This window comes from Manihot esculenta, chromosome 17, assembly GCF_001659605.2.
Source record: "Manihot esculenta cultivar AM560-2 chromosome 17, M.esculenta_v8, whole genome shotgun sequence".
NCBI classification, from domain to species: Eukaryota; Viridiplantae; Streptophyta; class Magnoliopsida; order Malpighiales; family Euphorbiaceae; genus Manihot; species Manihot esculenta.
Window position 1 is genome coordinate 22,654,583 of NC_035177.2, and position 24,005 is coordinate 22,678,587.

The 24,005-nt window shown below is 39.4% G+C and overlaps 1 protein-coding gene across 3 annotated transcripts; it reads right to left on the reverse strand.

Moving 5' to 3' along the window:
• Positions 1-5,803: 5,803 nt before the first annotated feature.
• LOC110605041 (G-type lectin S-receptor-like serine/threonine-protein kinase At1g11410) lies at positions 5,804-9,370 on the reverse strand. 3 transcript variants are annotated; one of them, XM_021743338.2, is made up of 7 exons: positions 7,913-9,368; positions 7,635-7,770; positions 7,226-7,433; positions 6,894-7,104; positions 6,534-6,771; positions 6,293-6,443; positions 5,804-6,202 (listed from the first exon to the last, which is right to left on the reverse strand). In XM_021743338.2, the coding sequence occupies exons 1-7, from the start codon at positions 9,180-9,182 to the stop codon at positions 5,900-5,902; spliced, it is 2,517 nt and encodes an 838-aa protein (XP_021599030.1). In that variant the 5' UTR covers positions 9,183-9,368; the 3' UTR covers positions 5,804-5,899. The 3 variants fall into 3 exon arrangements, 2 of the variants coding, with proteins under 2 accessions (XP_021599030.1, XP_021599032.1); XR_002486308.2 differs by having other exon boundaries at positions 6,128-6,202; positions 6,293-6,360; positions 7,913-9,370; XM_021743340.2 differs by having other exon boundaries at positions 6,059-6,360; positions 7,913-9,370.
• Positions 9,371-24,005: the final 14,635 nt, after the last annotated feature.

Below are 24,005 nucleotides of genomic sequence, written 5' to 3' on the forward strand. Positions count from 1 at the left end.
GTTCAGGGAACAGTTAAACAGTCAGTGGCACAGCCTTCTGGTTCTAAGACCCCAGGCTCTTCTTCTTTTAGTGCAGCAGCTTCAGGCAGCAAGAGGTGGAGCAGTACCACTAAGAAGCAGAAGAAGAACAAGTTTTGGAACAAGGTTAAGTCCAGTCTGGGATTAGGGGGCGGCTCAAGCTCTGGTGCTGATAATGCAGTTTGTGCAAAGTGTGGTAGGCTACACAGGGGAGTTTGTCGGGCTGGGACAGCAGCCTGCTTCAGATGCGGGCAAGAGGGACACATGGCTCGGGAGTGTCCTAGGGCAGCTTTTGGAGTACAGTCTCAGCAGACAGTTTCTGGTAGTGTGGCTCAGCCAGCAGCTCCAGCCATGACTCAGGCCAATGGCAGAGGTAGAGGGAGAGGGGCAGCCTCTTCTTCAGCGGGTTTCAGAGGTGAAGGTCCATCAGCTCCAGCACGGATCTTCACAATGACTCAGCAGGAGGCAGATGCATCTAACACCGTGGTGGCAGGTAACTTAGTCATTGGTTGTTCAGATGTGTATGCCTTGATGGACCCTGGTGCATCTCATTCTTTTATTGCTCCGAGAGCCGTTCAGAGGTTGGGGTTGATGATCTCTGAGTTAGAGTGTCCTCTCTGGGTCAGTGGACCCAAGTGTGATCCATCAGTGGCAGAGTTAGTCTGCCAGTGCAGTCCAGTCTTTGTTGAGGGAAGATGCCTTTCCGTCGACCTTGTGGTTCTAGATTTGACAGATTTTGACGTCATTCTAGGGATGGATTGGTTATATACCCATGGTGCTACCTTGGACTGCAGGGACAAAGTAGTCAGGTTCAGAGGTCAGGATGGGTCAGAGGTTGTCTTCAGAGGAGACAGGAGGGGTACACCTAGAGGTCTGATATCAGCTCTTCAGGCTCGTAGGTTGCTTAGGAAGGGATGTCAGGGGTATTTGGCTCATGTGAGAGAGCTTAGCAGTCAGGTTAGAGAGCCCGCCTCGGTGCCAGTGGTTAGAGAGTTTCTAGATGTCTTCCCAGACGAGCTGCCAGGTTTACCACCTGCTAGGGAGATAGAGTTCGAGATAGAATTGATGCATGGAACCCGACCGATCTCTATCCCTCCCTACAGGATGGCTCCAGCCGAGTTGAAAGAATTGAAAGAACAGTTGCAAGAGCTGGTAGACAAGGGCTTCATCCGACCGAGTACCTCACCCTGGGGTGCTCCAGTCTTGTTTGTGAGAAAGAAGGATGGATCCCTTAGACTTTGTATCGACTACAGGCAGTTGAACAAAGTCACTACCAAGAACAAGTACCCGTTGCCTAGGATCGACGATCTATTTGACCAGCTAGCCGGAGCGGGTTGTTTCTCCAAAATAGATCTGAGATCGGGGTACTATCAGTTGAGGATCAGGGAAGAGGATGTGCCAAAGACAGCTTTCAGGACCAGATATGGGCATTTTGAGTTCCTTGTAATGCCGTTCGGGTTAACCAACGCCCCTGCAGCATTCATGGATCTCATGAACAGAGTGTTTAGTCAATACCTGGATCACTTCGTTATTGTCTTCATAGATGATATCTTAGTGTATTCCAGGAATGCAGAGGAGCATGCCCATCATCTGAGGTTGGTTCTGCAGACCTTGAGGGAACATGGCTTGTATGCCAAGTTCTCCAAGTGTGAGTTCTGGCTGAGGAGCATTTCGTTCTTGGGGCATGTAGTGTCAGAGAATGGGATTGAGGTGGACCCCAAGAAGACAGAAACTGTGGCTAACTGGCCTAGACCCACTTCAGTGACAGAGATCAGGAGTTTCTTGGGTTTGGCAGGTTACTACAGGAGGTTCGTTCAGGACTTCTCGAAAATAGCAGCTCCTCTGACCAGACTAACCAGGAAGAATCAGAAGTTTCTGTGGATCGACCAGTGCGAAGAGAGTTTCGAAGAGCTTAAAAGATGTGCAGGTACAGGGTAGACCAGGAGGTTAGCCAGAGTTTTGAAGTATGTTTATGTAATAGTTAGATTGTGGACATGACAATTGTACTATGATGTAATGTAAGAGATTACAGTATGTTATGTAATGAGGTATATTGAGGTTATAGTTGTGCTTGACCCTATGAGTATTGTAATCCCTTGTTGATACATGATCTTAATGTCTATTGATGTTTATGTTTAACCAACTCAACTTATGATGTATCGCCCATTGGGGCATTGATGAGATCCCACTGAGGGGTCAAGTTTATGATTATGTTAGTGCATGCACAGGTTGAGTTTGGTGTATGAGGAATGAATGAAAGAAAAGTTTTAATTTTTATGTATGATTGTTGATCATGTATGGGATTGAACAGGTTTACAGGTTCTGTGTCAGGCTTGCTACGGGTCCCGGCGGCCTTAAGCCGATCTGGATCCTAGCGCCGGTAGCGGTCCGATTTTCGGGTCGTTACAAAATCGATACTGAATTGTAATTTTATTGATGGTCCTGCTATCCACGGACATTCTCTAAGTCCCATCTTTCTTTGGAACTAATAGGGCAGGTACTCCACAGGGGCTAATGCTCTCCGAATATACCCCTTCATCAATAATTCTTCAACCTGTTCTTGGAGAATTTCACTCTCCTTTGGGCTCATCTTGTAATGAGGCAGATTTGATAATTTTAATCCAGGAATGAGATCAATTTGATGTTGGATATCCCGTAGAGATGGAAGCTTGGAGGATTCCTCCACTAACTTAGAAAACTCCTTCAACAGCTCTTTGATGGGTGGTGGTGAAGATAATGCATCCTCCATTGCTCCTTTTGCTTTCACTAATAAAGCTAGTGTGCCTCCAGATTTTTCAACTACACCAGATAGCCTCTGCACTCCCATGGAAACAACAACAGCATTCTTCCTTTTCACTTTAGAATGTTTTTCAAAACCGGAAGACAAAATAGTAATCTTCTTTTAATTCCATGTAAACATGTATGAATTCTCTTTCCACTTATACAAAGCATCAACATCGAACTGCCAAGGGCGACCTAGCAAAATTCCACAGCAATCCATATCCACAACATCACAATTAACATGTTCAGTGTAAGATTTACCAATCGAGATAGGCACACTGCAGATCTATTGACCTTAATTGTTGAACCTTCTTTAATCCATCCGACTTTGTATGGCGAAGGATGCGGCTGTGTAGACAACTGCAATTTTTCCATCATTTACTTAGCTATCAGATTCTTACAACTGCAGCTATCTATAATTAGCCTACAAATTGCCTCTACTACACGACACTTTGCCTGAAAAATCTTTCCCCTTTGCTTCTCATCCTCCTGTTTTGTCGAGCATAATATTTTCTTCACCACATACTTGACCTCTCCATCTTCAGAACTAGTAATAGATCTGTCATCGTCATTCACTTCCTCCTCAGATTCAGCCACCTGCTCAACCACATTAACCTGTCGACGATCATTATTAACTCCTCTACTTTCTAGACAATTATTCGATCGATAACCAAGTTGCCTACAACGGTAACATATGTCTCCCGTTGGCTTTTGATAAGGATTGGTTCTGCCTCCTTTATCTGTTGTAATGGTGACTGTTTTTCCTTTACTGTTTCTCCTTTCTTCTATAGTATTCTGAGGATTGCCAAAATTTACAACCTTAGAAGGCTGCCCGCTGTAATTACCTCTATACTGCTACATCCCTGTCGAATTAGAATTTTTGTAATTAAAATTTCGATTATACTGCTGTCGTGGCTACCAATCAACACACTCTTCTGCTCTTTTTACCATCTCAATGGCGACTGCCAAGGTGAAAATTGCAACTACTCCCATCATGCAATGAATTTCGTGATTCAGGCCCCTCTGATAATGAGCAACCTACTGGGCTTCGTTCTCACAATTTTCACACCTCGCCTACAACTTCAAAAACTCATTGATATATTTATCCACCCTTTGATTCCCTTCTACACAGTCATGATACCGGTTATATAAAATCTGAGCGTGATCGCTAGGTAAGAACCGCTGTTCAATCATCTGCTTCATCAACACCCAGTTTCATATGGGTTCCAGCCTCCTCCGATAGCGTTCGTTTTGAATTGAATTCCACCAGGCTGTTATACCCCGTATTAACTTATAGGCCACAATCGGAACCTTGCGATCCTCTTTCACGTTCATAATTTCGAAAAAATGTTCAACCTCTGCCAATCAATCAAGAACAGATTCCACATCCAACGAATAAAAAAAGTTTTGAAAGTCTATCTTGATCTTGTAACCTTTCTAATAATTTTGTTGGGGATTTGCAAAAACAAAATTGGCGACTGGCTAGGGGTGTGGTGGATTCCCTGCTGCAAGGTTAGCTGTCCGATCTTCTCCCTCAATTCTGCCAAAGTTACCTCAATTGCAGCAAGTCACGCCTCTTGATTGTCTGCTGTGGTCAAATTTTGCTCTGATACCAATCTGATAAATGACTATTTAAATTCTGTCAGGAGTCTTAACCAATATCATTTGGCTAAGACAATATAAGAGAAAAGATAGGTTAGAACGAAATTTTTAAAAAATTGAAATGTGAGTATTTAATAATTAAGGAAAGCTATTTATAATAAAAAAAAATTAATATAAAAAGTTATAAAAATATTTAAAAAATAATTAAAATATAAAATTAACTTTTTAAATGATAAAATTTTCATATTAAATTTTGTGACAGCGCTAGGACTCGCCGCATTTTTTAAAAGTAGTATGTTTTAAAATTTTATTTTAAAAAATTATTCTAAATTTTTATTAAACATCAATAATAAAAATTAAATTTAATTTTAAATTTATCATAAAATTTAAAATTAATTACTGTAAAGATATGGAATACATAAAAGGCAGGATTAGAAGGAAGAGATAGAGAAGCAGCTTTTCAGCAGCCACGGTAAATGATAGTTTTCATTCCTCAGCCAAGCTTTTGTGTTGGGTTCTACGTTTCCAGGTCGTCTCTTTTCTTGTCGTCGGAGTTTCACTTTACGTGTCGGGAAATTATTAGGAGCACTATCGACAAGTGATTTAATTTTTTTTAAAAAAAATAATTAATTGAATATATAAATTAATTTATATATTCAGAATTATCTTTCAATATTAATGAAAATTTTCTTCTCTTGAGCACCAGCAGTCAAATACAAATACAACACGTTACAAGTACAAAGAATTTTCTCTTTTCTTCAAATGGTAGACGAAGTCAAATTAAAGCTCTTTCTTATTGTCTTATTGTTTACGCCATAGATATTATCTTGTCATCAACAGAGACATTTTTATATTTTTTAAAAATTAAGATTTATCTTATTTTTCTTTAAAAGAAGTTATTGATTTTAATTAAATTCAAAGATCATTTATAAGAATTGATTGAATTGAAATTCGAAAAAAAATTTATTTTTATTATATATTTGGAGTGAATTAGATTTAACCTATTAAAATTAAGAAATTTAGAAAACATAAATTTCAGAGATTTAACTCCATCAAGTTACCTGTACAGAAAACTGTAAAGAGATGTATGGAAATTGGAATGGCAGTCTTGTTGAAAGATCTCATGAATACGACAGGACACAAATGTAAAGAAAAATGAAGATGGCGTAAGGTAAGGATTTTACCATTAAAGGACTTGTGGGAAAAAGGTTCCCCTGTAATGAAAATAGAAATGCTAAAATGATGAGTATTTGATCCTGGAAGCATTGACCAGGTTTTGGTGGGGAATATAGCCGTGGCTTTCAAAGTCAGCATTTTCCAATTCAGCTGATTTCCTATTTCAAAACAGTATCCTATGATAAAACCTTTTCTGCTAAAACTCTTTGTTGCATCAATTTCTATATGGTTAAAAGGCAAAAAATTTCATATTGATATGGCTGTATAATACATCTCCATTAGATATAATATTGATATGATTCATGGCGCAAAAATGCAAAAACTATCTTGTTGCAACTGCAGTAATTGACAATTCATTTACAGAACTGGATCCTTCCCCTACTCTAGGGCTGCTGGTGTTGGAAGATGTCCTGAAAATGAAAGCAGGTTGTTTAGGAGAAGGAAGAGTTGTCTCACTACTCAACATTAGAACAACTGCTGACATTGTAGGTCTATCCACTGCACCTTCTTGCACGCACAAGAGTCCTATTTGTATGCATCTCAACACTTCATAAGGATTATATGACTCCTCCAGCGATGAATCAACTATCTCCAATGCTCTGCCTTCTCTCCATAACTCCCAAACCTGTGTGGTTCACAGCATCAGCTCAGTAGAAATTATATTTCAGTATTAGTTGTATGGCTTCAAGCTATGGAGAAAAAGTCTGTAACATACATGTCCTATCAAGCTCAAGGACGCATCCTCTTGGTGAAAGCCATTGCTTCTCTTTCCACTTATAATCTCTAATAATATCACCCCAAAACTGAACACATCAGATTTTATTGAAAATTTTCCAAATATAGCATACTCTGGTGACATATAACCACTGCATAAGAAATTTTTTAAAAGATAAGTGTTTCAATTCATGTAAAAAATTTAAGAGCATCTAAGTGATATGTATTCTGGTTGTGCTTACTATGTCCCAACAACTCTATTCGTCTTATTTTGAATTTGGTCGCTTTTGAATATTCTTGCCATGCCAAAGTCTGAAATTTTTGGGTTCATCTCAGCATCCAATAAAATGTTACTACTCTTTAAATCTCTATGGATGATTCTTAATCTTGAGTCTTGATGAAGATATAAAATGCCACGAGCAATCCCAATAATAATATTGAAGCGCTTTGTCCAATCCAAAAAAAATCTCTTTTCTTGATCTGTGTATATGTGTAAATACAAGGAAAAACTTGAGTTATTGTTAAAGAATAGGCAAAAACTCCAATCACATAATTTTGTATGTATAATAAGAAGGAAACTATTGTAGAACAGACAGACTTACCAAAAAGAAATGAGTCCAAGCTTTTGTTTGGCAAATATTCATATATTAACATTTGTTCTTTTTTCTTCATGCAGCAACCTTGAAGTTTCACAAGATTCCTGTGCTGAAGTTTTGCAATCAACATAACTTCATTTTTGAATTCTTCGACTCCTTGTCTTGAACTTTTGGACATTCTTTTTACAGCTATCTCCTGTCCATTAGATAGCTTACCCTGAAATCATGTGGCAAGGGTAAGGTCACTCATGAGTAACCAATTTAAAGACAATTAGCTTATGCAGATCCTCAAAAGTGACAAGTAAAGGTTCAATCATGGCAGAGAAGCCATACAATACCTTATAAACAGTGCCAAATCCACCTTGTCCAAGTATATTGGTTGCACAAAAATTGTTAGTAGCAGCAAGAATTGTGCTGAAATGAAAAAATAGCAAGTCTGGTGGACTCCTACTTCCTCTTAACCCACTTTCCCCCAAAGAATCTTCATAATAATTTGAACCAACACTAGCATCAACTAACTTTCTGTTTAGTCTCTTCTTCCTTGTACTAAAAAAAATGATAATGAAAATAAAAGCTTCTATCAGTCTCACTAATGAAACTTCTTTTTTCTGAGGGGTTCAAATAAATTCCAGCTCGGAAAATAGTTAATTTTACTCCCTCAGTGTGCAAGGCATATAATCACGAGTAAAAACAGGGAAAAAAAGAACATGAAAAGGCACAAAACAATTAGGAAAGCTTGTTTGTTACCCTATTTTTCTCCTCCTGCAGAACCAAAAATAGACGAATATAATGATGACAAGCCATACTGAACTGAAAGATAGCACCACAACTATCAACATTCCCTTCGTTTGAAGAAAACCATTGAATTTCTTTCTATTCTCAGCTGCAAGAGAGGGAAAGGAATACAAAATTACCTCCAAAAGAAAGGGAAACAAAGAAATGGTCCTAGCCCATTATAATAAATTTTCTAATTCATGAGAGTACGAAATCTGCTCTTCAAAAATTCAGTGCAAGCAGGAAAGTACCTAATTCAAGTGCATCAACACGAATATACAGATCATAGCCACTGTTATCTGAGAAATTTATTATGTCCATTAATTCTCCATACCAAGCCAAACAACCCGTGCCTTTCCCAGCAATGGGTATGCTTGCATATGCAGAGCATGAACAATTCACCTTGCATTGGCGTTCACAGTTTAAGTGACTCATGCTCATGTCTACCCAAATCGCTGCTGCAGTATCAGGAACTTTGACTTGTTCCACTTTTAAAAACCCTTCTCCATGCCCACACACAGACGAAGATTGAAGGCGCTTCCTTACACACCCACCTGACCCATCTCTTAGATGCCAGTCCTTTGGAAACTTGGGTTCATAACCAGGTAAACAAGTACATTCAAATGTATTAACATTATTGGGTTCACACTTACTATTAGCACCACAAACTCCATACCAGTCACACCGGTACTTTGGAGATGACCAGAATTCCTTCCATTGAGCTTCGGTTTCATGCCATGTTAGCCATTTTACAAATCCTGCTTCGTCCACCAACATTATTATTGTAACAGAGGGATCGCTATAACTATATCTGAAGTATATTTCGTCTTCTGTGTTAAAAAAACTGTAGTTGTAAATGTTTGCTATTTTTTTCCATGGCCATGGAACACTGCGCCAGTAATGATTCGCACCTCTGTATTGGAAGAACTGTGGCGAGCCACTTGGGTTGAGCCTAACGGAGTACTCTCCACTTCCAGGATCATTTGCAGATCTCCATGATGTTAGGAACCTGTTCAAACCCGTTTCTTTATCCCACCCAAATTTCATTCCTCGTATCAGGGTATTTGTAGGATAATCAAAGCTTTGCCATGCAATTGTTTTACTTGTGCCTCCTCGGAACAAAACTAAATTTCCTGAATCCAGCAACTGAGCCTCACAATCACCCGTTGCTTCCACGGAAATATTGGTAGACCATACCGGAGATCTCTGGTCACGATTAGCATAGAGGACGAGGTTTCCATATTGGTTGATGGAGAGAAACCCAGAGGAGCCATTGATGGGATTGTTCCTATTAGCGACCCACACCACCGTTTGTCCCGGAACCTTGTGGAACCAAATTCCAAGATATCTATAGCTAGAACTACCGGGGCTGAAAAATCCTAAAGCAAAAGTGTTATTTTGGGAGATTAGAAAGGCGCCATCTTTAATAATTTGGTTTACGGTTATGGTGTGTATGGACATAGAAGATATAAAACGCAGGACTAGAAGGAAGAGATAGAGAAGCAGCTTCTCAGCAGCCATGGTTATTGAGGGTTTTCATTTCTCAGTAGTCACTGCCAAAGCTTTTGTGTTTGGGGTTGTGTGTGTCTCGGTTTCCTCGCTGTCTCATTTGCTTTTGGTTGGGTTTCAGTTCAGAGTACATAATGGGGCTGGAATTGTTGACTCGACCCCGGTTTGAATTTGAAGATGAGCCCGATTAAGTCTGAGAGCGGTGAGATCACGTACTGAGTTTAATTGAGTTTAACGTGGTAGTCTTTTCTAAAATCATCTTTAAGCAATTTGAATCGAGTTCTATTTAACTTGCTCTTTATTTATTTATTTATTTTTTTTGACGTGCCCCTCAGCCCTTGCTTTGCTTGAAAAATAATTAATAAATCAGCCACTTTTCTTCACGTCAATAATTTATTTGCACCTGTCCTGATTAGACGTCACTCACCGTTTATCTTTATCACAATATATGTATATAATTATATATACACGTAGCGGGCGACAAATCTGGAAAATTTCATTTTTAACGTATAAAAATATAATAAAGTATTATAAAATAATTGTTCTTTTAATTATACTTAACAACATATAATAGACACCATCTATTTTCCTTTATTATACAGTTTACGGTATCTTTTTTTCTGTAACGGCTCAATTTAAATTATTCAAATAATTTTTAGATTGATTTTATATTTATTTAAAATTATTAATTTAAATTATTTAATAGTTATTAAATTAAAATTTATATATATAATGTAAGCATAAAATTTCAATATTTTACTTTCCCATTAAATTTACAGTATTCTTATCGCAACTAAATAAGATATAATTGCTAAATCAAAATCAAACTGTCAACCATTGTGATTTATCAATGCATGAGGCGATTTCACCTAATCTCATATGAGTAGCCTTTTTTCTTTATAGATTCATTAATTCAACACAATTTTTTTGATTCAAAATAGTTGATACCAATCGTATTTGATTCAGTTGTGACGAGAACGTCGTAAATTTTACCGGAGAGAATGAAATATTGAGGCTTGTAGAAAAGATTTCCACATTGCCAAAATTACAAATAGAATTGGTAATATATAAATCTTAGCTTAATAACTACTAAATAATTTGAATTAACCATTTTGGATCAGTAGTAAAATAAGTTCAAAAATTATTTGGATAAGTTTAGATCGAGCTGTTACAATTAGTATTAGAGCCTAATCGGTACCAGAGCCACCCTGGGTTAGAAAAATTATTCTGAACTAGTAAGTTTACGAGGAAAGGGCTATCCGTGTGAGACAGGATGGAGCTGGCACTAGCAAACCACAATACCGGAGGGTCCAATATTGACTTAGTAATTGTATCCAATTCATGGTGACGAAGACATCACAAATTTAGCATGGAAAAGATTCCCACATCAGCATATTACAAATAGAATTGATATTATACAAACCCTAACTTAGTAACCACTAAATAACTTATATTAACTATTTTGAGCTATGTAACGATCTAAAAACCGGACCGCTACCGGCGCTAGGATTCAGATCGACTTAAAGTCGCCGGAACCCGTAGCTAGCCTACTATACCTCCTGAGTACCTGATAAAATCTCATACATGATCATACATTTTCATAAGAATTAAAACTTTTCATATACCAAGCTCGACCTGTGCATGCATCATAAACTGTATACATAAAACCCACACTAGAGCCCTCATCAAATACTCTAGTATGGTAAACATCACATGCCTCAAGCTTGGTTCATCATAACTCATCATAAAAACTTTTACATAAAGAATCATGTTCACAGGGATTACAAAAACATAAATTAGGGCAAAGCACAAAACTAAACCATTACATATTACATGTCCACTACTAATCTAAAACATAAATATATACCAGCTACTAAGGCGACTTCCCGCTCTATCTCTGATCCTGCAAACCTAGGGTTAGGGGAAAGGGATAAACTACAAGAACCTAGTGAGCAGAACATAAAAACAGTTTAATAAACATATGCTCTCATGAAATACATCACAACACAAACAATATATATCAAGGATGGACTTGTCACCAATAACCCTCTACATATCCAAATCAATGCCCGGCCCTCGACGGAACTCCTCAGGACTGGCCCTCGACGGAACTCCTCAGGACTTACTCTTAAACATAACATAACATATCCAACTGTGTCAGGGGCATAGAATGGACAGCCCTAGTCTTTCCCTTACATAGTGCCAAGGCGCGTAGAATGGGCAGTCCTGGTCTTCCGTATCCGTATCATATCATAACCTGCTCCCCAGCTAGTGGGTCATCCAACATCCATCCACATCAACAATAAATTATGCAATGCATCATATTCATGAATTCTAATGCAAACATCCTATAAACATGGCATTCGTGATGCATGAACATGCTCAAAAGTTTGATTACTTAAGAAAATAATAGATTAGTTTAGTTCTACTCATCTCTGGCTGATGCTCGACTGACAAAGATGCAACTGGCTCACTGAAGGCCTCTACGGTCTCCCTGGTCCGATCCTACATAGGTGGACTCAAATGAGGGACCAACACAACTATTACATGACTTTAAACATCTCCCCAAAAATCCCCTAAAATATCATAAAATATGCATTCAAAACAGGCAAAGAGAGGCTGGGCAGAGGACTTTCGGCGGTACCTTTGACGGCCTAAGGTCCTCTATAGATCCAAAAGTCGGGGTCCTTCGGGGGCAGGTCCGCCGGCCGAAAGTCCTCCACAGATTCGAAAAGTCAGGGACTTTCGGGGGCGGGTTCGGCGGCCGAAACTCCTTTACAGATCCAAAAGTGCATGTTTTCGGGGGCATGTTAGGCGGCCAAAGGCTGCCTCCCCATGCATGTTCGGCGCCCGAACCTGGGTTCTCCAGAATGGCAGAACCCGATCCTGCCTCATGCACTTCAGCCCCAAAACTCTTAAATCCTCACATCCAACTTCCCACAACATGCATACTCACTCCAACATGCATAAGGGGTATAAAACTAGCCTAAACCCCAACAAACAACAATAAAAACAACACATTAAACATAAAACTAATAAAACCCCTAAAACATAGATCTACCCATCTCATGCATCAAAAACCCTTAAACTAGGGGAGAGCATAAATCGGTTTGAATCAAAAAATCAAACCGAACCGATCGATTTCGGTTTAATGGTTCAGTTAATTGAAATATTCGGTTCGGTTCGGTTAGTATTTTCCAGCTTATTCGATTTTCGGTTCGGTTCGGTTTAAACGTATTAAATAACCGAAAAACCGAATAACCGATTTTATATATACTTTTATTATGTGAAATATTGATTTTAAATGTATTTTTAAATTTTACATAGATTTTTATGAATTTTTTAAGTATTATCATTATGTATTCAGACAATATTTATTGGTAAATTTATGTGAAATATTTATTGAATTATTCTACTGAAATTAAAAGCAGAAAATTAAAAAAAATTACAAATTTCCATTTGAATCGAACCGAACCAAATCGAATCGATTTTTATCAGTTCGATTTGGTTCGGTTATATTTTTATAATCGGTTTTTTCAATTTTTAATATTTTTACAATTCAATTTTTGGTTTTTTCAGTTCGGTTCGGTTCGGAACCGAACCGACCGATTGCACAGCCCTAACTTAAACCTCATTAAAACTTACTTAAAACATATAAAAAGGCAAGGATCTACACTTACCTCTTGAAGATCGAAGGTAGATGTGACCCCAAACTTGGAGTTGAGGAGAAACGGTCTCCCAAACCTTAAAATCTTTGATCCAAGCTTAAAACTTCAAAAAAAAAAAAGAAGAAAACTCATGAAGATTTGAAGGATAAACATAAAATCATCAAAGGAAGGGCAAGAACTCACCTTTGCTCGAAGATGGAGAGAGAAACTCTCTCATTTTTGGACTAGAGGCCTTTAATAGGTGGCTGGCCAGACCACCTTCGGGGGCCAAAAGAGAGCTCCCGTAGCGGCACCATGTTCGCACGGCCGATCATGAGGTTCAGCGGCCGAACCTGGGCTTATCCCTCAAAAATATTTTTCTTTCATTTTAAAACTTTAACTCAAAACCAATCAATAAAATCATCAAAAACATTTTGTAAAAACATATTTTACCCTTCTAAGAGGTTTCAGTATCCGAGATTCCGAATTTCAATGGGGATTCCATTAGAAAGTTGAAATTCCGACACCGGAGTCTAGCCGGGTATTACATTCCTCCCCCCTTAAGAACATTCATCCCCGAATGTTCAAACAACACATAAGCAAACATAACATCAAGAAAGCACATAAAACTTAAAACACTAACCTTAAAAGAGATAGGGGTATTGCTGGAGTATGGACTCCCGGGTCTCCCAGGTGCACTCTTCCATATTGTGGTGATTCCAAAAGACTTTCACCATCGCAATTTCCTTGTTCCTCAACTTTCTGATTTAAGTATCTACGATCCGCACTGGCTGCTCAACATAGGTGAGATCTCCTAGAATCTCTACCTCTAGTTCATTAAGAACCTTACTCGGATCCGACACAAACTTTCGTAATATGGAAACATGGAAAACCGGATGGATTCTCTCCATAAAAGCAGGCAAATCTAACTTATAAGATACATTCCCAACCTTTTGCAAGATTTCAAAGGGTCCGATGTACCTTGGAGCTAGTTTACCTTTCTTCCCAAAACGAATCACCCCTTTCATAGGAGACACCTTGAGCAACACCATATCTCCCTCTCGGAACACAACATGTTTCCTACAGACATCTGCATAGCTCTTCTACCGACTCACGGCAGTCTTGATTCTTTCTCTGATAATAGGCACTACCCTGCTGGTGATCTCAACTAACTCTGACCCTGCCAAGGATCTTTCTCCCACTTCTTCCCAGCAGACAGGTAACCTGCACTTCCTCCCATATAGAGCTTCATAAGGAGCCATCCCTATGCTAGCATGATAACTGTTATTGTAGGCAAACTCCACTAGTGGTAGATGCTGCCTCTAAGAACCTCCAAAATCTAGCACACACATTCTCAACATGTCTTCTATCGTTTGGATAGTCCTCTCTGACTGTTCGTCAGTTTGTGGATGGAAAGCAGTACTAAAGTCCAACCTTGTGCCCACTGCGTTCTGCAAACTCCGCCAAAACCTGGAGGTAAACTGGGGTCCCCTATCTAACACTATTGATACTGGAGCCCTATGCAGCCTAACAACCTCTTCAACATAAACCTGTGCCAATTTGTCCACAGAGTAGCCACTCCTGACAGGGATAAAGTGAGCAGATTTGGTCAGTCTGTCCACTATTATCCATATAGAGTCTAATCTGTTGGACGTTGCTGGTAACCTCACTACGAAATCCATTGCCACATTTTCCTATTTCCACTCTGGAATCGGTAGTGGGTTGAGCATCCCAGCTGGCTTCTGATGTTGACAGATCTCATAAGCAGACACAAACTGCGCCACTTCCCTCTTCATAGCTGGCCACCAATAAACTCTCTTCAAATCCTGATACATTTTGGTGGCCCCAGGGTGAACACTGTACCTGGCATTATGAGCTTCTCTCATAATGTCTCCCTTCAAACTCACGTCATCTGGTACACATAATTTGTTCCCATAACGGAGGATCCCTTTGTTGTCGAATCTAAACTCCTCATTCTTGCCTGACTGAACAGTCTTGGCAATTTTCACCAACTCGGGGTCCTCATGCTGTTTCTGCGCCACTTGCTCCAAAAACACGGGTGTCACTCTCATCTGAGCCACAAGTGCACCTGTACCAGACAACTCTAACTGTAAACCTTCATTAGTGAGCCTGTAGAATTCTCTCACCACCGGTCTTCTCTCTGCTGTAATATGGGATAAACTGTCAAGTGATTTTCGGCTGAGGGCATCTGCCACTACATTTGCCTTACCCGGATGATACTGGATCTTGCAATCATAGTCACTAAGCAGCTCCACCCATCTTCTCTGCCTCAGGTTCAACTCCTTCTGACTCAAGATGTATTGCAAACTCTTATTGTAACGACCCGAAAATCGGACCGCTACCGGCGCTAGGATCCAGATCGGCTTAAGGCCGCCGGGACCCGTAGCAAGCCTGACCTATAACCTGCAAACCTGTATAATCCCATACATGATCAACAACAAACATAAAAATTAAAACTTTTCTTTCCATATACATCAACCAAACTCAACCTGTGCATGCACTGTACATAACATAAACATAACATTGATCCCCCTGTGGGATCTCATCAGTGCCCCCAAATGGGTGACATAACATATGCTGAGTTGGTTTACATAAACATCATAAAAATCTCTAAGATCATGTAATGAAAGGGATAACAACAATCTATGGTCAAGCACACTCTAACCTCCATAAACATCATCTCATTACATATCTATACTGATTAAGACATTACAATTACAATTTGATCATGTCCATTGCTAGCTATTACATAAGCATGACTTCTTTACTCTATCCGGACTCCCGCACTATACTGTACCTGCAAGCCTGGGGGTAAAGGGAGAGGGGTGAGCTAAAAGCCCAGTGAGTAGGACTATAAAACATATTAACACTATGCTCTATGAAATGCATCATAACACAGACAATTCACATAAGGGTTGGGTGAACTTGTCACCAATTAGTCCAAGCTAACTCTGTGCCAGGCCGTAGCATGGGGTCCTGGTCTTCCTGTCATAACATACATTTCTTACCATTGCCCCAGGGCCTCCTCTGGGCTCCTGGTCTTCGAGTTCCATAACCATGCCAGGCCGTAGAATGGGGTCCTGGTCTTTCCTTACTCTGTGCCAGGCCGTAGAATGGGGTCCTGGTCTTCCTGTCATGGACTAATTGGGTCATCCAATATTCACCCACATCAACAACAATCGATGCAATGCGGCATATTCGTGAACACTAATGCAATCATCCTATTGCATAATCATGATGCATGAAACATGATAAAACATTTAATTTCTCAATTTAAAAGGTTAAGTTTAGTTTCACTCACCTCTGGCTGACTCTGACAACACCGAAGCAGCTGAACTCACTGCTGGGGTCCTCGGTTCCTCGAGTCCGAACCTACACAGGTGGACTCAAATGAGGGACCAAACACACCTGAACATAACTATAAACTACTCCCCAAAAACCCCCTAAAACATCATGAAACAACCATACAAAATCATGCAAAGGAGGCCTGGACAGGGCACTTTCGGCGGCAGGTTCGGCGGCCGAAAGTCTCTCCAGAGCCGAAAGTCAGGCAGGTTCGGCGGCACCTTCGGCGGCCGAAACTCCCAGACAGAGACGAAACTCATGCATGTTCGGCGGCACTTTCGGCGGCCGAAACTGCCAGACAGAGACGAAAGTCTCCTTTTGGGGGCAAGCTTCGGCAGCCGAAAGGCTGCCTCCCCAGCCATGTTCGGCGGCCGAAAATCCTTCGGCTGCCGAACCTGGTTTCTGCCAAAGGGCAGAAACTTGGCTCCCCTTGCACATTTCGCCTCCAAACCTTTCCAACATGCATCAAACCTATTCTACAACACACAAACACAAGCATACATGTTCCTAGGGGCTCAAACCATCATAAACCCCATCTACAACACATCAAGCATTCACATTGTTCATGAACATACATATATATCTAAGAACATAACCATAACCTAAACATGCATTCTACCCTATAGATCTACTTAAAACTTACTTTAAACATGCAATGAGCTTAAGATCGGCTCTTACCTCTTGAAGATCGAGAGAGAGACGACCTAAACTCGAAGTTGGGAGAGATTGGGTTCTTGAACCTCCAAGCTCCAAAACTTTGCTCAAATGCTCAAATCTTCAAAACAAGGTTAAAACAAATGAAAATCTTGAAAGATCTAGAGGAAAGACGCCAAAGATGGGTGAGGGGCGGCGGAGACTCACCTTGGCCGAAAATGGGGAAAAAGCTCGCCCGTTTTCGGCTAAGGGACCCTTTTATAGTGGCTAGCCAGACCACGTTCGGGGGCCGAATGTGCCTCCGCATGCATGCCATGTTCGGCGGCCGAACCTGGACTTCCCTCACTTATGCTTTCGGGGGCCTAAAGCACACCCGCAATGCATGCATGTTCGGCGGCCGAACTTGAGGTTCGGCGGCCGAACCTGAGTTTTCCTCCAAAGCTATTTTCATGCAAAAACTCATTTTCTTTCATACTTAAAACATAAAACACATTAAAACATTATATAAAAACATGGTTTTACCCTACTAGAGGCTTCCGACATCCGAGATTCCACCGGACGGTAGGAATTCCGATACCGAAGTCTAGCCGGGTATTACACTTATGATCTATAAAGATCTCACATCTTACCCCATACAGGTAATGCCTCCACATCCTGAGTGCAAAGATCACAACTACCATCTCTAAGTCGTGTGTAGGATAATTCAACTCATGCTTCTTTAACTGTCTAGAAGCATAAACACACAACCTAGTCCCACTCGGGATGCATCACAAAACAAACAACACATATCAAGGATGGACTTGTCACCAGTAACCCTCTACATATCCAAATCAATGCCTGGCCCTCGACGGAGCTCCTTAGGACTTCCTCTTAAACATAACATAACATATCCAACTGTGCCAGGGGCGTAGAATGGGCAGCCCTGGTCTTTCCCTTACATAGTGCCAGGGTGCGTAGAATGGGCAGCCCTGGTCTTCCGTATCCGTATCATATCATAACCTGCTCGAGGGCTAGTGAGTCATCCAACATCCATCCACATCAACAATAAATTATGCAATGCATCATATTCGTGAATTCTAATGCAAACATCCTATAAACATGGCATTCGTGATGCATGAACATGCTCAAAAGTTTGATTACTTAAAAAAACAATAGATTAGTTTAGTTCTACTCACCTCTAGCTGATGCTCGACTGACAAAGACGCAGCTGGCTCACTAAAGGCCTCTACGGTCTCCCTGGTCTGATCCTACACAGGTGGACTCAAATGAGGGAACAACACAACTATTGTAACGACCCGAAAATCGGACCGCTACCGGCGCTAGGATCCAGGTCGGCTTAAGGCCGCCGGAACCCATAGCAAGCCTGACATAAAACCTGTAAACCTGTTTAATCCCATACATGATCAAGAATATATAAAAATTAAAACTTTTCTTTCATACATTCTCTCATCCACCAAACTCAACCTGTGCATGCACTGAACATAAACATAACTATAAACATTGACCCCTCTTTGGGATCTCATCAATGCCCCAATGGGTAACATAACATGCGTTGAGTTGGTTTACATCTACATCATAAAACATCTGAGATCATGTATTCAAAGAGATAACAATACTCTATGGTCAAGCACACCTCTAACATCCATGAACATTTTTACATTACATTTCTATATTGTACTTATACGTAACATCTCAACATTTTTCATGTCCACACTATCTATTATATAACCAAGACTTCATTACTCTTGTTGACCTCCTAGTCTACCCTGTACCTGCAAACCTGGGGGTTAAGGGAGAGGGGTGAGCTATAAAGCCCAGTGAGCAGAATAATAAAACATTTAAAACATATGGTAACATGGAATGCATCACATCACAATCATATCACATCAAGGATGAAGTTGTCACCAATAGTCCTCTACATGGTCCAACTGTGCCAGGGGCGTAGAATGGGCCTCACTGGTCTTTCTCTTACATAACATAGCATAACATAACATTCCAACTGTGCCAGGGGCGTAGAATGGGCCTCACTGGTCTTTCTCTTACATGGTGCCAGGAGCGTAGAATGGGCCTCACTGGTCTTCCGTACCGTATCATCATCATATCGTAACATATGAGGACTAAAGGATCATTCAACATTCATCCGCATCATCAACATATTATGCAATGCAACATATTCGTGAGTTCTAATGCAAACACCCTATTATATCTCATGGCATTCATGATGCGTGAATCATGCTAAAACTGATTTATTTATTTTAAAGCATAAGAGTTATTCCACTCACCTCTGGCTAGCTCTGACAGACACGGAAACAGCTGAACTCACTGCTGAGGTCCTCGATTCCTCGGGTCCGAACCTACACAGGTGGACTCAAATGAGGGACCAAATATACATGAACATGACTCTGGGATACTCCCCAAAAACCCCCTAAAAACACCTCAAAACATTCATGGAATACATGCAAAGGAAGGCTGAACAGGGCACTTTCGGCAGCAGGTTCGGCGGCCGAAAGTCCCTCCAGAGCCGAAAGTTAGGCAGGTTCGGCAGCACCTTCGGCGGCCGAAACTCCTAGACAGAGACGAAACTCATGCATATTCGGCGGCCGAAACTACCCTCCAGAGACGAAAGTCCTCTTTTGGGGGCAGGCTTCGGCAGCCGAAGGCTGCTTCCACAAGCGGGTTCGGCGGCCGAAAGTCCCTTCGGCGGCCGAACCTGAGTTTCTCCAAAGTGGCAGAAACTTAGCTCCAACATGCACAAACGCCTCCCAAACCTTTCAAACATGCATAAACCTATTCTACAACACTCCCAAACATACACAATCAAGCATACAAGCTCATAGGGGTCTCAAACTAGCCTAAACCCCAACTACAACACATCAAACATACCCACATTGCTAAAAAACACACATTAAACCCATAAACTCAAAACAACCTAAACATGCATTTCTACTTCATGAAACAACTTATAACTTGTTTAAAACATAAAGTGAGCTCAAGATCGGCCCTTACCTCTTGAAGATCGAGAGGAAAACGACCCTAGCTCGGAGATGGGAGAGATTTGAGTTTCTTGAACCTCAAAGCTCCAAAACTTGCTTTATACTTGAAAATCTTCAAAACAAAGTGAAAACTAGTGAAAATCGTGAAAGATTTGAAGGAAGAAACTTAAGATCGGTGAGGGACGGCGGAGAGCTCACCTTGGCCGAAAGTGGGGAGAAAAACTCGCCCGTTTTCGGCTAAGGGACCCCTTTATAGGTGGCTGGCCAGGCCACATTCGGGAGCCGAACGTGCCTCCGCATGCATCCCATGTTCGGCGGTCGAACATAAGGTTCGGCGGCCGAACCTGGGCTTCCCTCACTTATGCTTTCGGGGGCCTAAAGCACTCCCGAAGTGCATGCATGTTCGGCGGCCGAACCTGGGTCTTCCTCCAAGATTATTTTCATGCAAAAACTCATTTCCTTTTTGCTTAAAACCATGAAATACATTGAAACATTTTATGAAAACATGTTTCTACCCTACTAGAGGCTTCCGACATCCGAGATTCCACTGGACGGTAGGAATTCCGATACCGGAGTCTAGCCGGGTATTACAACTATTACATAACATCTTTCCAAAAACCCCCTAAAACATCATAAAACATGCATTCAAAACAGGCAAAGAGAGGCTGGGCAGAGGACTTTCGGCGGCACCTTCGGCGGCCTAAGGTCCTCTACAGATCCGAAAGTCGAGGTCCTTCGAGGGTAGGTTCGGCGGCCGAAAGTCCTCCACAAATCCGAAAGTCAGGGACTTTCGGGGGCGGGTTCGGTGGCCGAAACTCCTTTACAGATCTGAAAGTGCATGTTTTCAGGGGCATATTAGGTGGCCAAAGGCTGCCTCCCCATGCATGTTCGGCGGTCGAACCTGGGTTCTCTAGAATGGCAGAACCCGATCCTGCCTCATGCACTTCAGCCCCAAAACTCTCAAATCCTCACATCCAACTTTCCACAATATGCATACTCACTCCAACATGCATAAGGGGTATAAAATTAGCCTAAACCCCAACAAACAACAACAAAAACAACACATTAAACATAAAACTAACAAAAACCCTAAAACATAGATCTACCCATCTCATGCATCAAAAACTCTTAAACCTCAATAAAACTTACTTAAAACATATAAAAAGGCAAGGATCTACACTTACCTCTTGAAGATCGAAGGTAGATGTAACCCCAAACTTGGAGTTGAGGAGAAACGGTCTTCCAAACTTTAAAATCTTTGATCCAAGCTTAAAACTTCAAAAACAAGAAGAAAACTCATGAAGATTTGAAGGATAAACATAAAATCATCAAAGGAAGGGCAATAACTCACCTTTGCCAGAAAATGGAGAGAGAAACTCCCCCATTTTCGGATTGGAGGCCTTTTACAGGTGGCTGGCCAGACCACCTTCGGGGGTCGAAAGAGAGCTCCCGCGGCAGCACCATATTCGGCGGCCGAACATGAGGTTCAGCGGCCGAACCTAGGCTTATCCCTCAAAAATATTTTTCTTTCATTTTAAAACTTTAACTCAAAACCAATCAATAAAATCATGAAAAACATTTTGTAAAAACATATTTTACCCTTCTAAGAGGTTTCGGTATCCGAGATTCCGAATTTCAACGGGGATTCCATCGGAAAGTTGGAATTCCGACACCGGAGTCTAGCCGGGTATTACAGGCTAAGTGTAAAATGGGTCCATAAGTTATTTGATTCAGTTTGGACGGGATTGTTACACTCTCAATTACCATAGAGAAACATTTTCTTCTATTATTTTCTGTTGTCGTCACTATGAGTTTCTCTCCCCAGCATTAGGTTGGGATTGTGAATAGTTTTTATCTTTATTTTGTGGCTTTATAGTCGGCTAGAGCATTAATAGCAAGAGTTTTATTAAGGCGATCTCTGGTTGTTTTCTTTTATATCTGTATATTTTTCTCTTGCTCTTTCTTAGAATCTGGTGGTTGCATGTTGATTCTATTGTCTCGTATAGTGGAGTTGTTGGGTGATTAACTGTTTTCTTAGCTCTTTCTGGGTTGGAGTTTACGGATCTACAATGAAGAAGTTCTTAAGGCAATGGGGAAAAGTATTGCATCTCGTTGGGTAGAAGCTAGATAGTGCTGTCCATAAAGCGCGAGTGAGTCGCCGATAAGCCCTACTTCCTCCTTCCTCGGCCATTACCTTTTAAATCTGCCTTCTCTCTAGCTGAAGAGTAAGGTTGCCTTAATTTGCTTCTCGGGTAATAATACAATCAACAATTGATTAACTAAAAAGAAAAAAAAAAAAGAAAATTCAATTGCCAAATAGAGAGGCAAAGTAGAGGAAATGAGTTGGTAGCTTAGGTTAGATGGGAAGTGATGTTTAAGTTTAATCTATAAAAGCACATGTGTCCTTTTCATTTCTCCATTACTTCCTCCTTCCTTTAATACATGGCATGGTCTTTGTACTCCATTTATTTGATTATGATATTATATTTTATTATTAATTATTGACCCATAAATTTTTTATTCCTATCATTCCTCCCTACATTCAAATATTAACATTAAATCATCTGTACACTGAGGTTTGTTTGGATGTATGAAACTAAAGGGAGTGAAAAAACAATGATATTCTTTTTCCTTTCGTTTGGCATGAATGATTTTATAAGAAAAAAATTTAAATAAATTCTTACAAAATCATTTATGGTTTCATTTCTATGTTGCAAAATTTTTTATTCCAAATGAAGGGTTTATGTTTATCAATAATCAGCATCTTTAAATTTAAAAAAAAAATTGACATCTTTGAAAATTATTGGCCCCATAAGCTTTGATTTTGATGATACCAAAACTTAATGAATTGTACTTATCTAACTATCTTTAATATTAAAAGTATAGTATTTGAAAATTATTGAAAAATCAAGAAATTCTCTAAATTATAAAAGAAGAAAACTCTCAAGGCAATACAAGATAAATTAAAAGAAGAAAAGTAAAGGAAAATACCTTTAGGATTCATTGTAAAAGAGCGAGTGAGTTGATATGTCAATAATAAAATATTTTACTCTCATTCTATTTAAATATTTTCTGAAAAAAGAATTTTTACGAATTTGAAAGCTGCTGTTTAGCTAATTAAAATTTTAAAAAACTAAAATTAGACATTTAATTTTAGATACAATTTAAATTTAGGAATATAATTTCTACCTGTATTTATTTTTAACTAACTAATTTTAGTCTACATGAAATTCAATATTATAACGGCTAGTATTTTTAAAATTTATTACCATTGAACTATCTCTGCAAAAATTTTTTTTCAAACACTTATTTAAGAGATTGAATTTCTTTATAAATGAGTAATGAAAGTATCGATTTTCTAAAAGCAATCAAAACTCTTGTGTAAAAGTTTTTCATTCAAAATTTTAATTTTCATTGATAAATCTTTTCTCTTTAATCTTAATAGTATTTTATTGTAATTATTGAGAGTTGTTGAAAATATTTCTTTCTAAATTAAAAATTTATATGACATTAATTAAATGTGTATGTTGACTTGATAAAGATTTTAAGCCCGTATTAAAATTTAGATAAAAGTTTGAGTGGTATATCAAACCTGTAAAGATCTAAAGCACATGAAAAATTTGTTTGTATATAAGATTGTTTTCTTATTTGAGAAAAAAGTTTAGTGCAGTGAAAATTCAAAGAAAAATCTTGGAAGAGAATGCACATAGACTGTATTTATCAAATCATGTATTTAATTTTCTCATTTAATCTCTTTAATTTTAATTTTTATTAATTATATGAGATATATGTTTACAAATTAAATTAATGCAGATGAGAATATGATAAGATTTCAATTTCATAATAAATTTTTTATTTTTTATTATAATAATAGAGATAAAAAATATTGTTTTAAGAAAATAAAAGATAATAATTAAAAAATTAAGGCGGCTATAATATTAGAGGGGAACATATTTGTCAAATCTTTCTAATTATATCCGAAGAAATTGATCCTTGAAAATTTATTTGAAGATAATATAGTTTTTAAGCTTTTGTACCATATTCTGATGCCTCCCACCGACAATGTTGACTCCACTGTCCAGCGCGGTTTGAGTTATTATGGAATCAAACCCATATCAATTCGGTTGAATTTAGAGTTAAAATTAATAACAGTCTAATTTGATCCTTTCAGAAAA

Coding starts and splice junctions, on each gene's coding strand:
- LOC110605041 (XM_021743338.2), bottom strand. CDS start 9,182: ATGGCTGCTGAGAAGCTGCTTCTCTATCTCTTCCTTCTAGTCCTGCGT. Junction 6,772..6,893: donor CTTGGACTCATTTCTTTTTG/GTAAGTCTGTCT, acceptor ACATATACACAG/ATCAAGAAAAGAGATTTTTT. Junction 6,444..6,533: donor AATAGAGTTGTTGGGACATA/GTAAGCACAACC, acceptor TTTCTTATGCAG/TGGTTATATGTCACCAGAGT.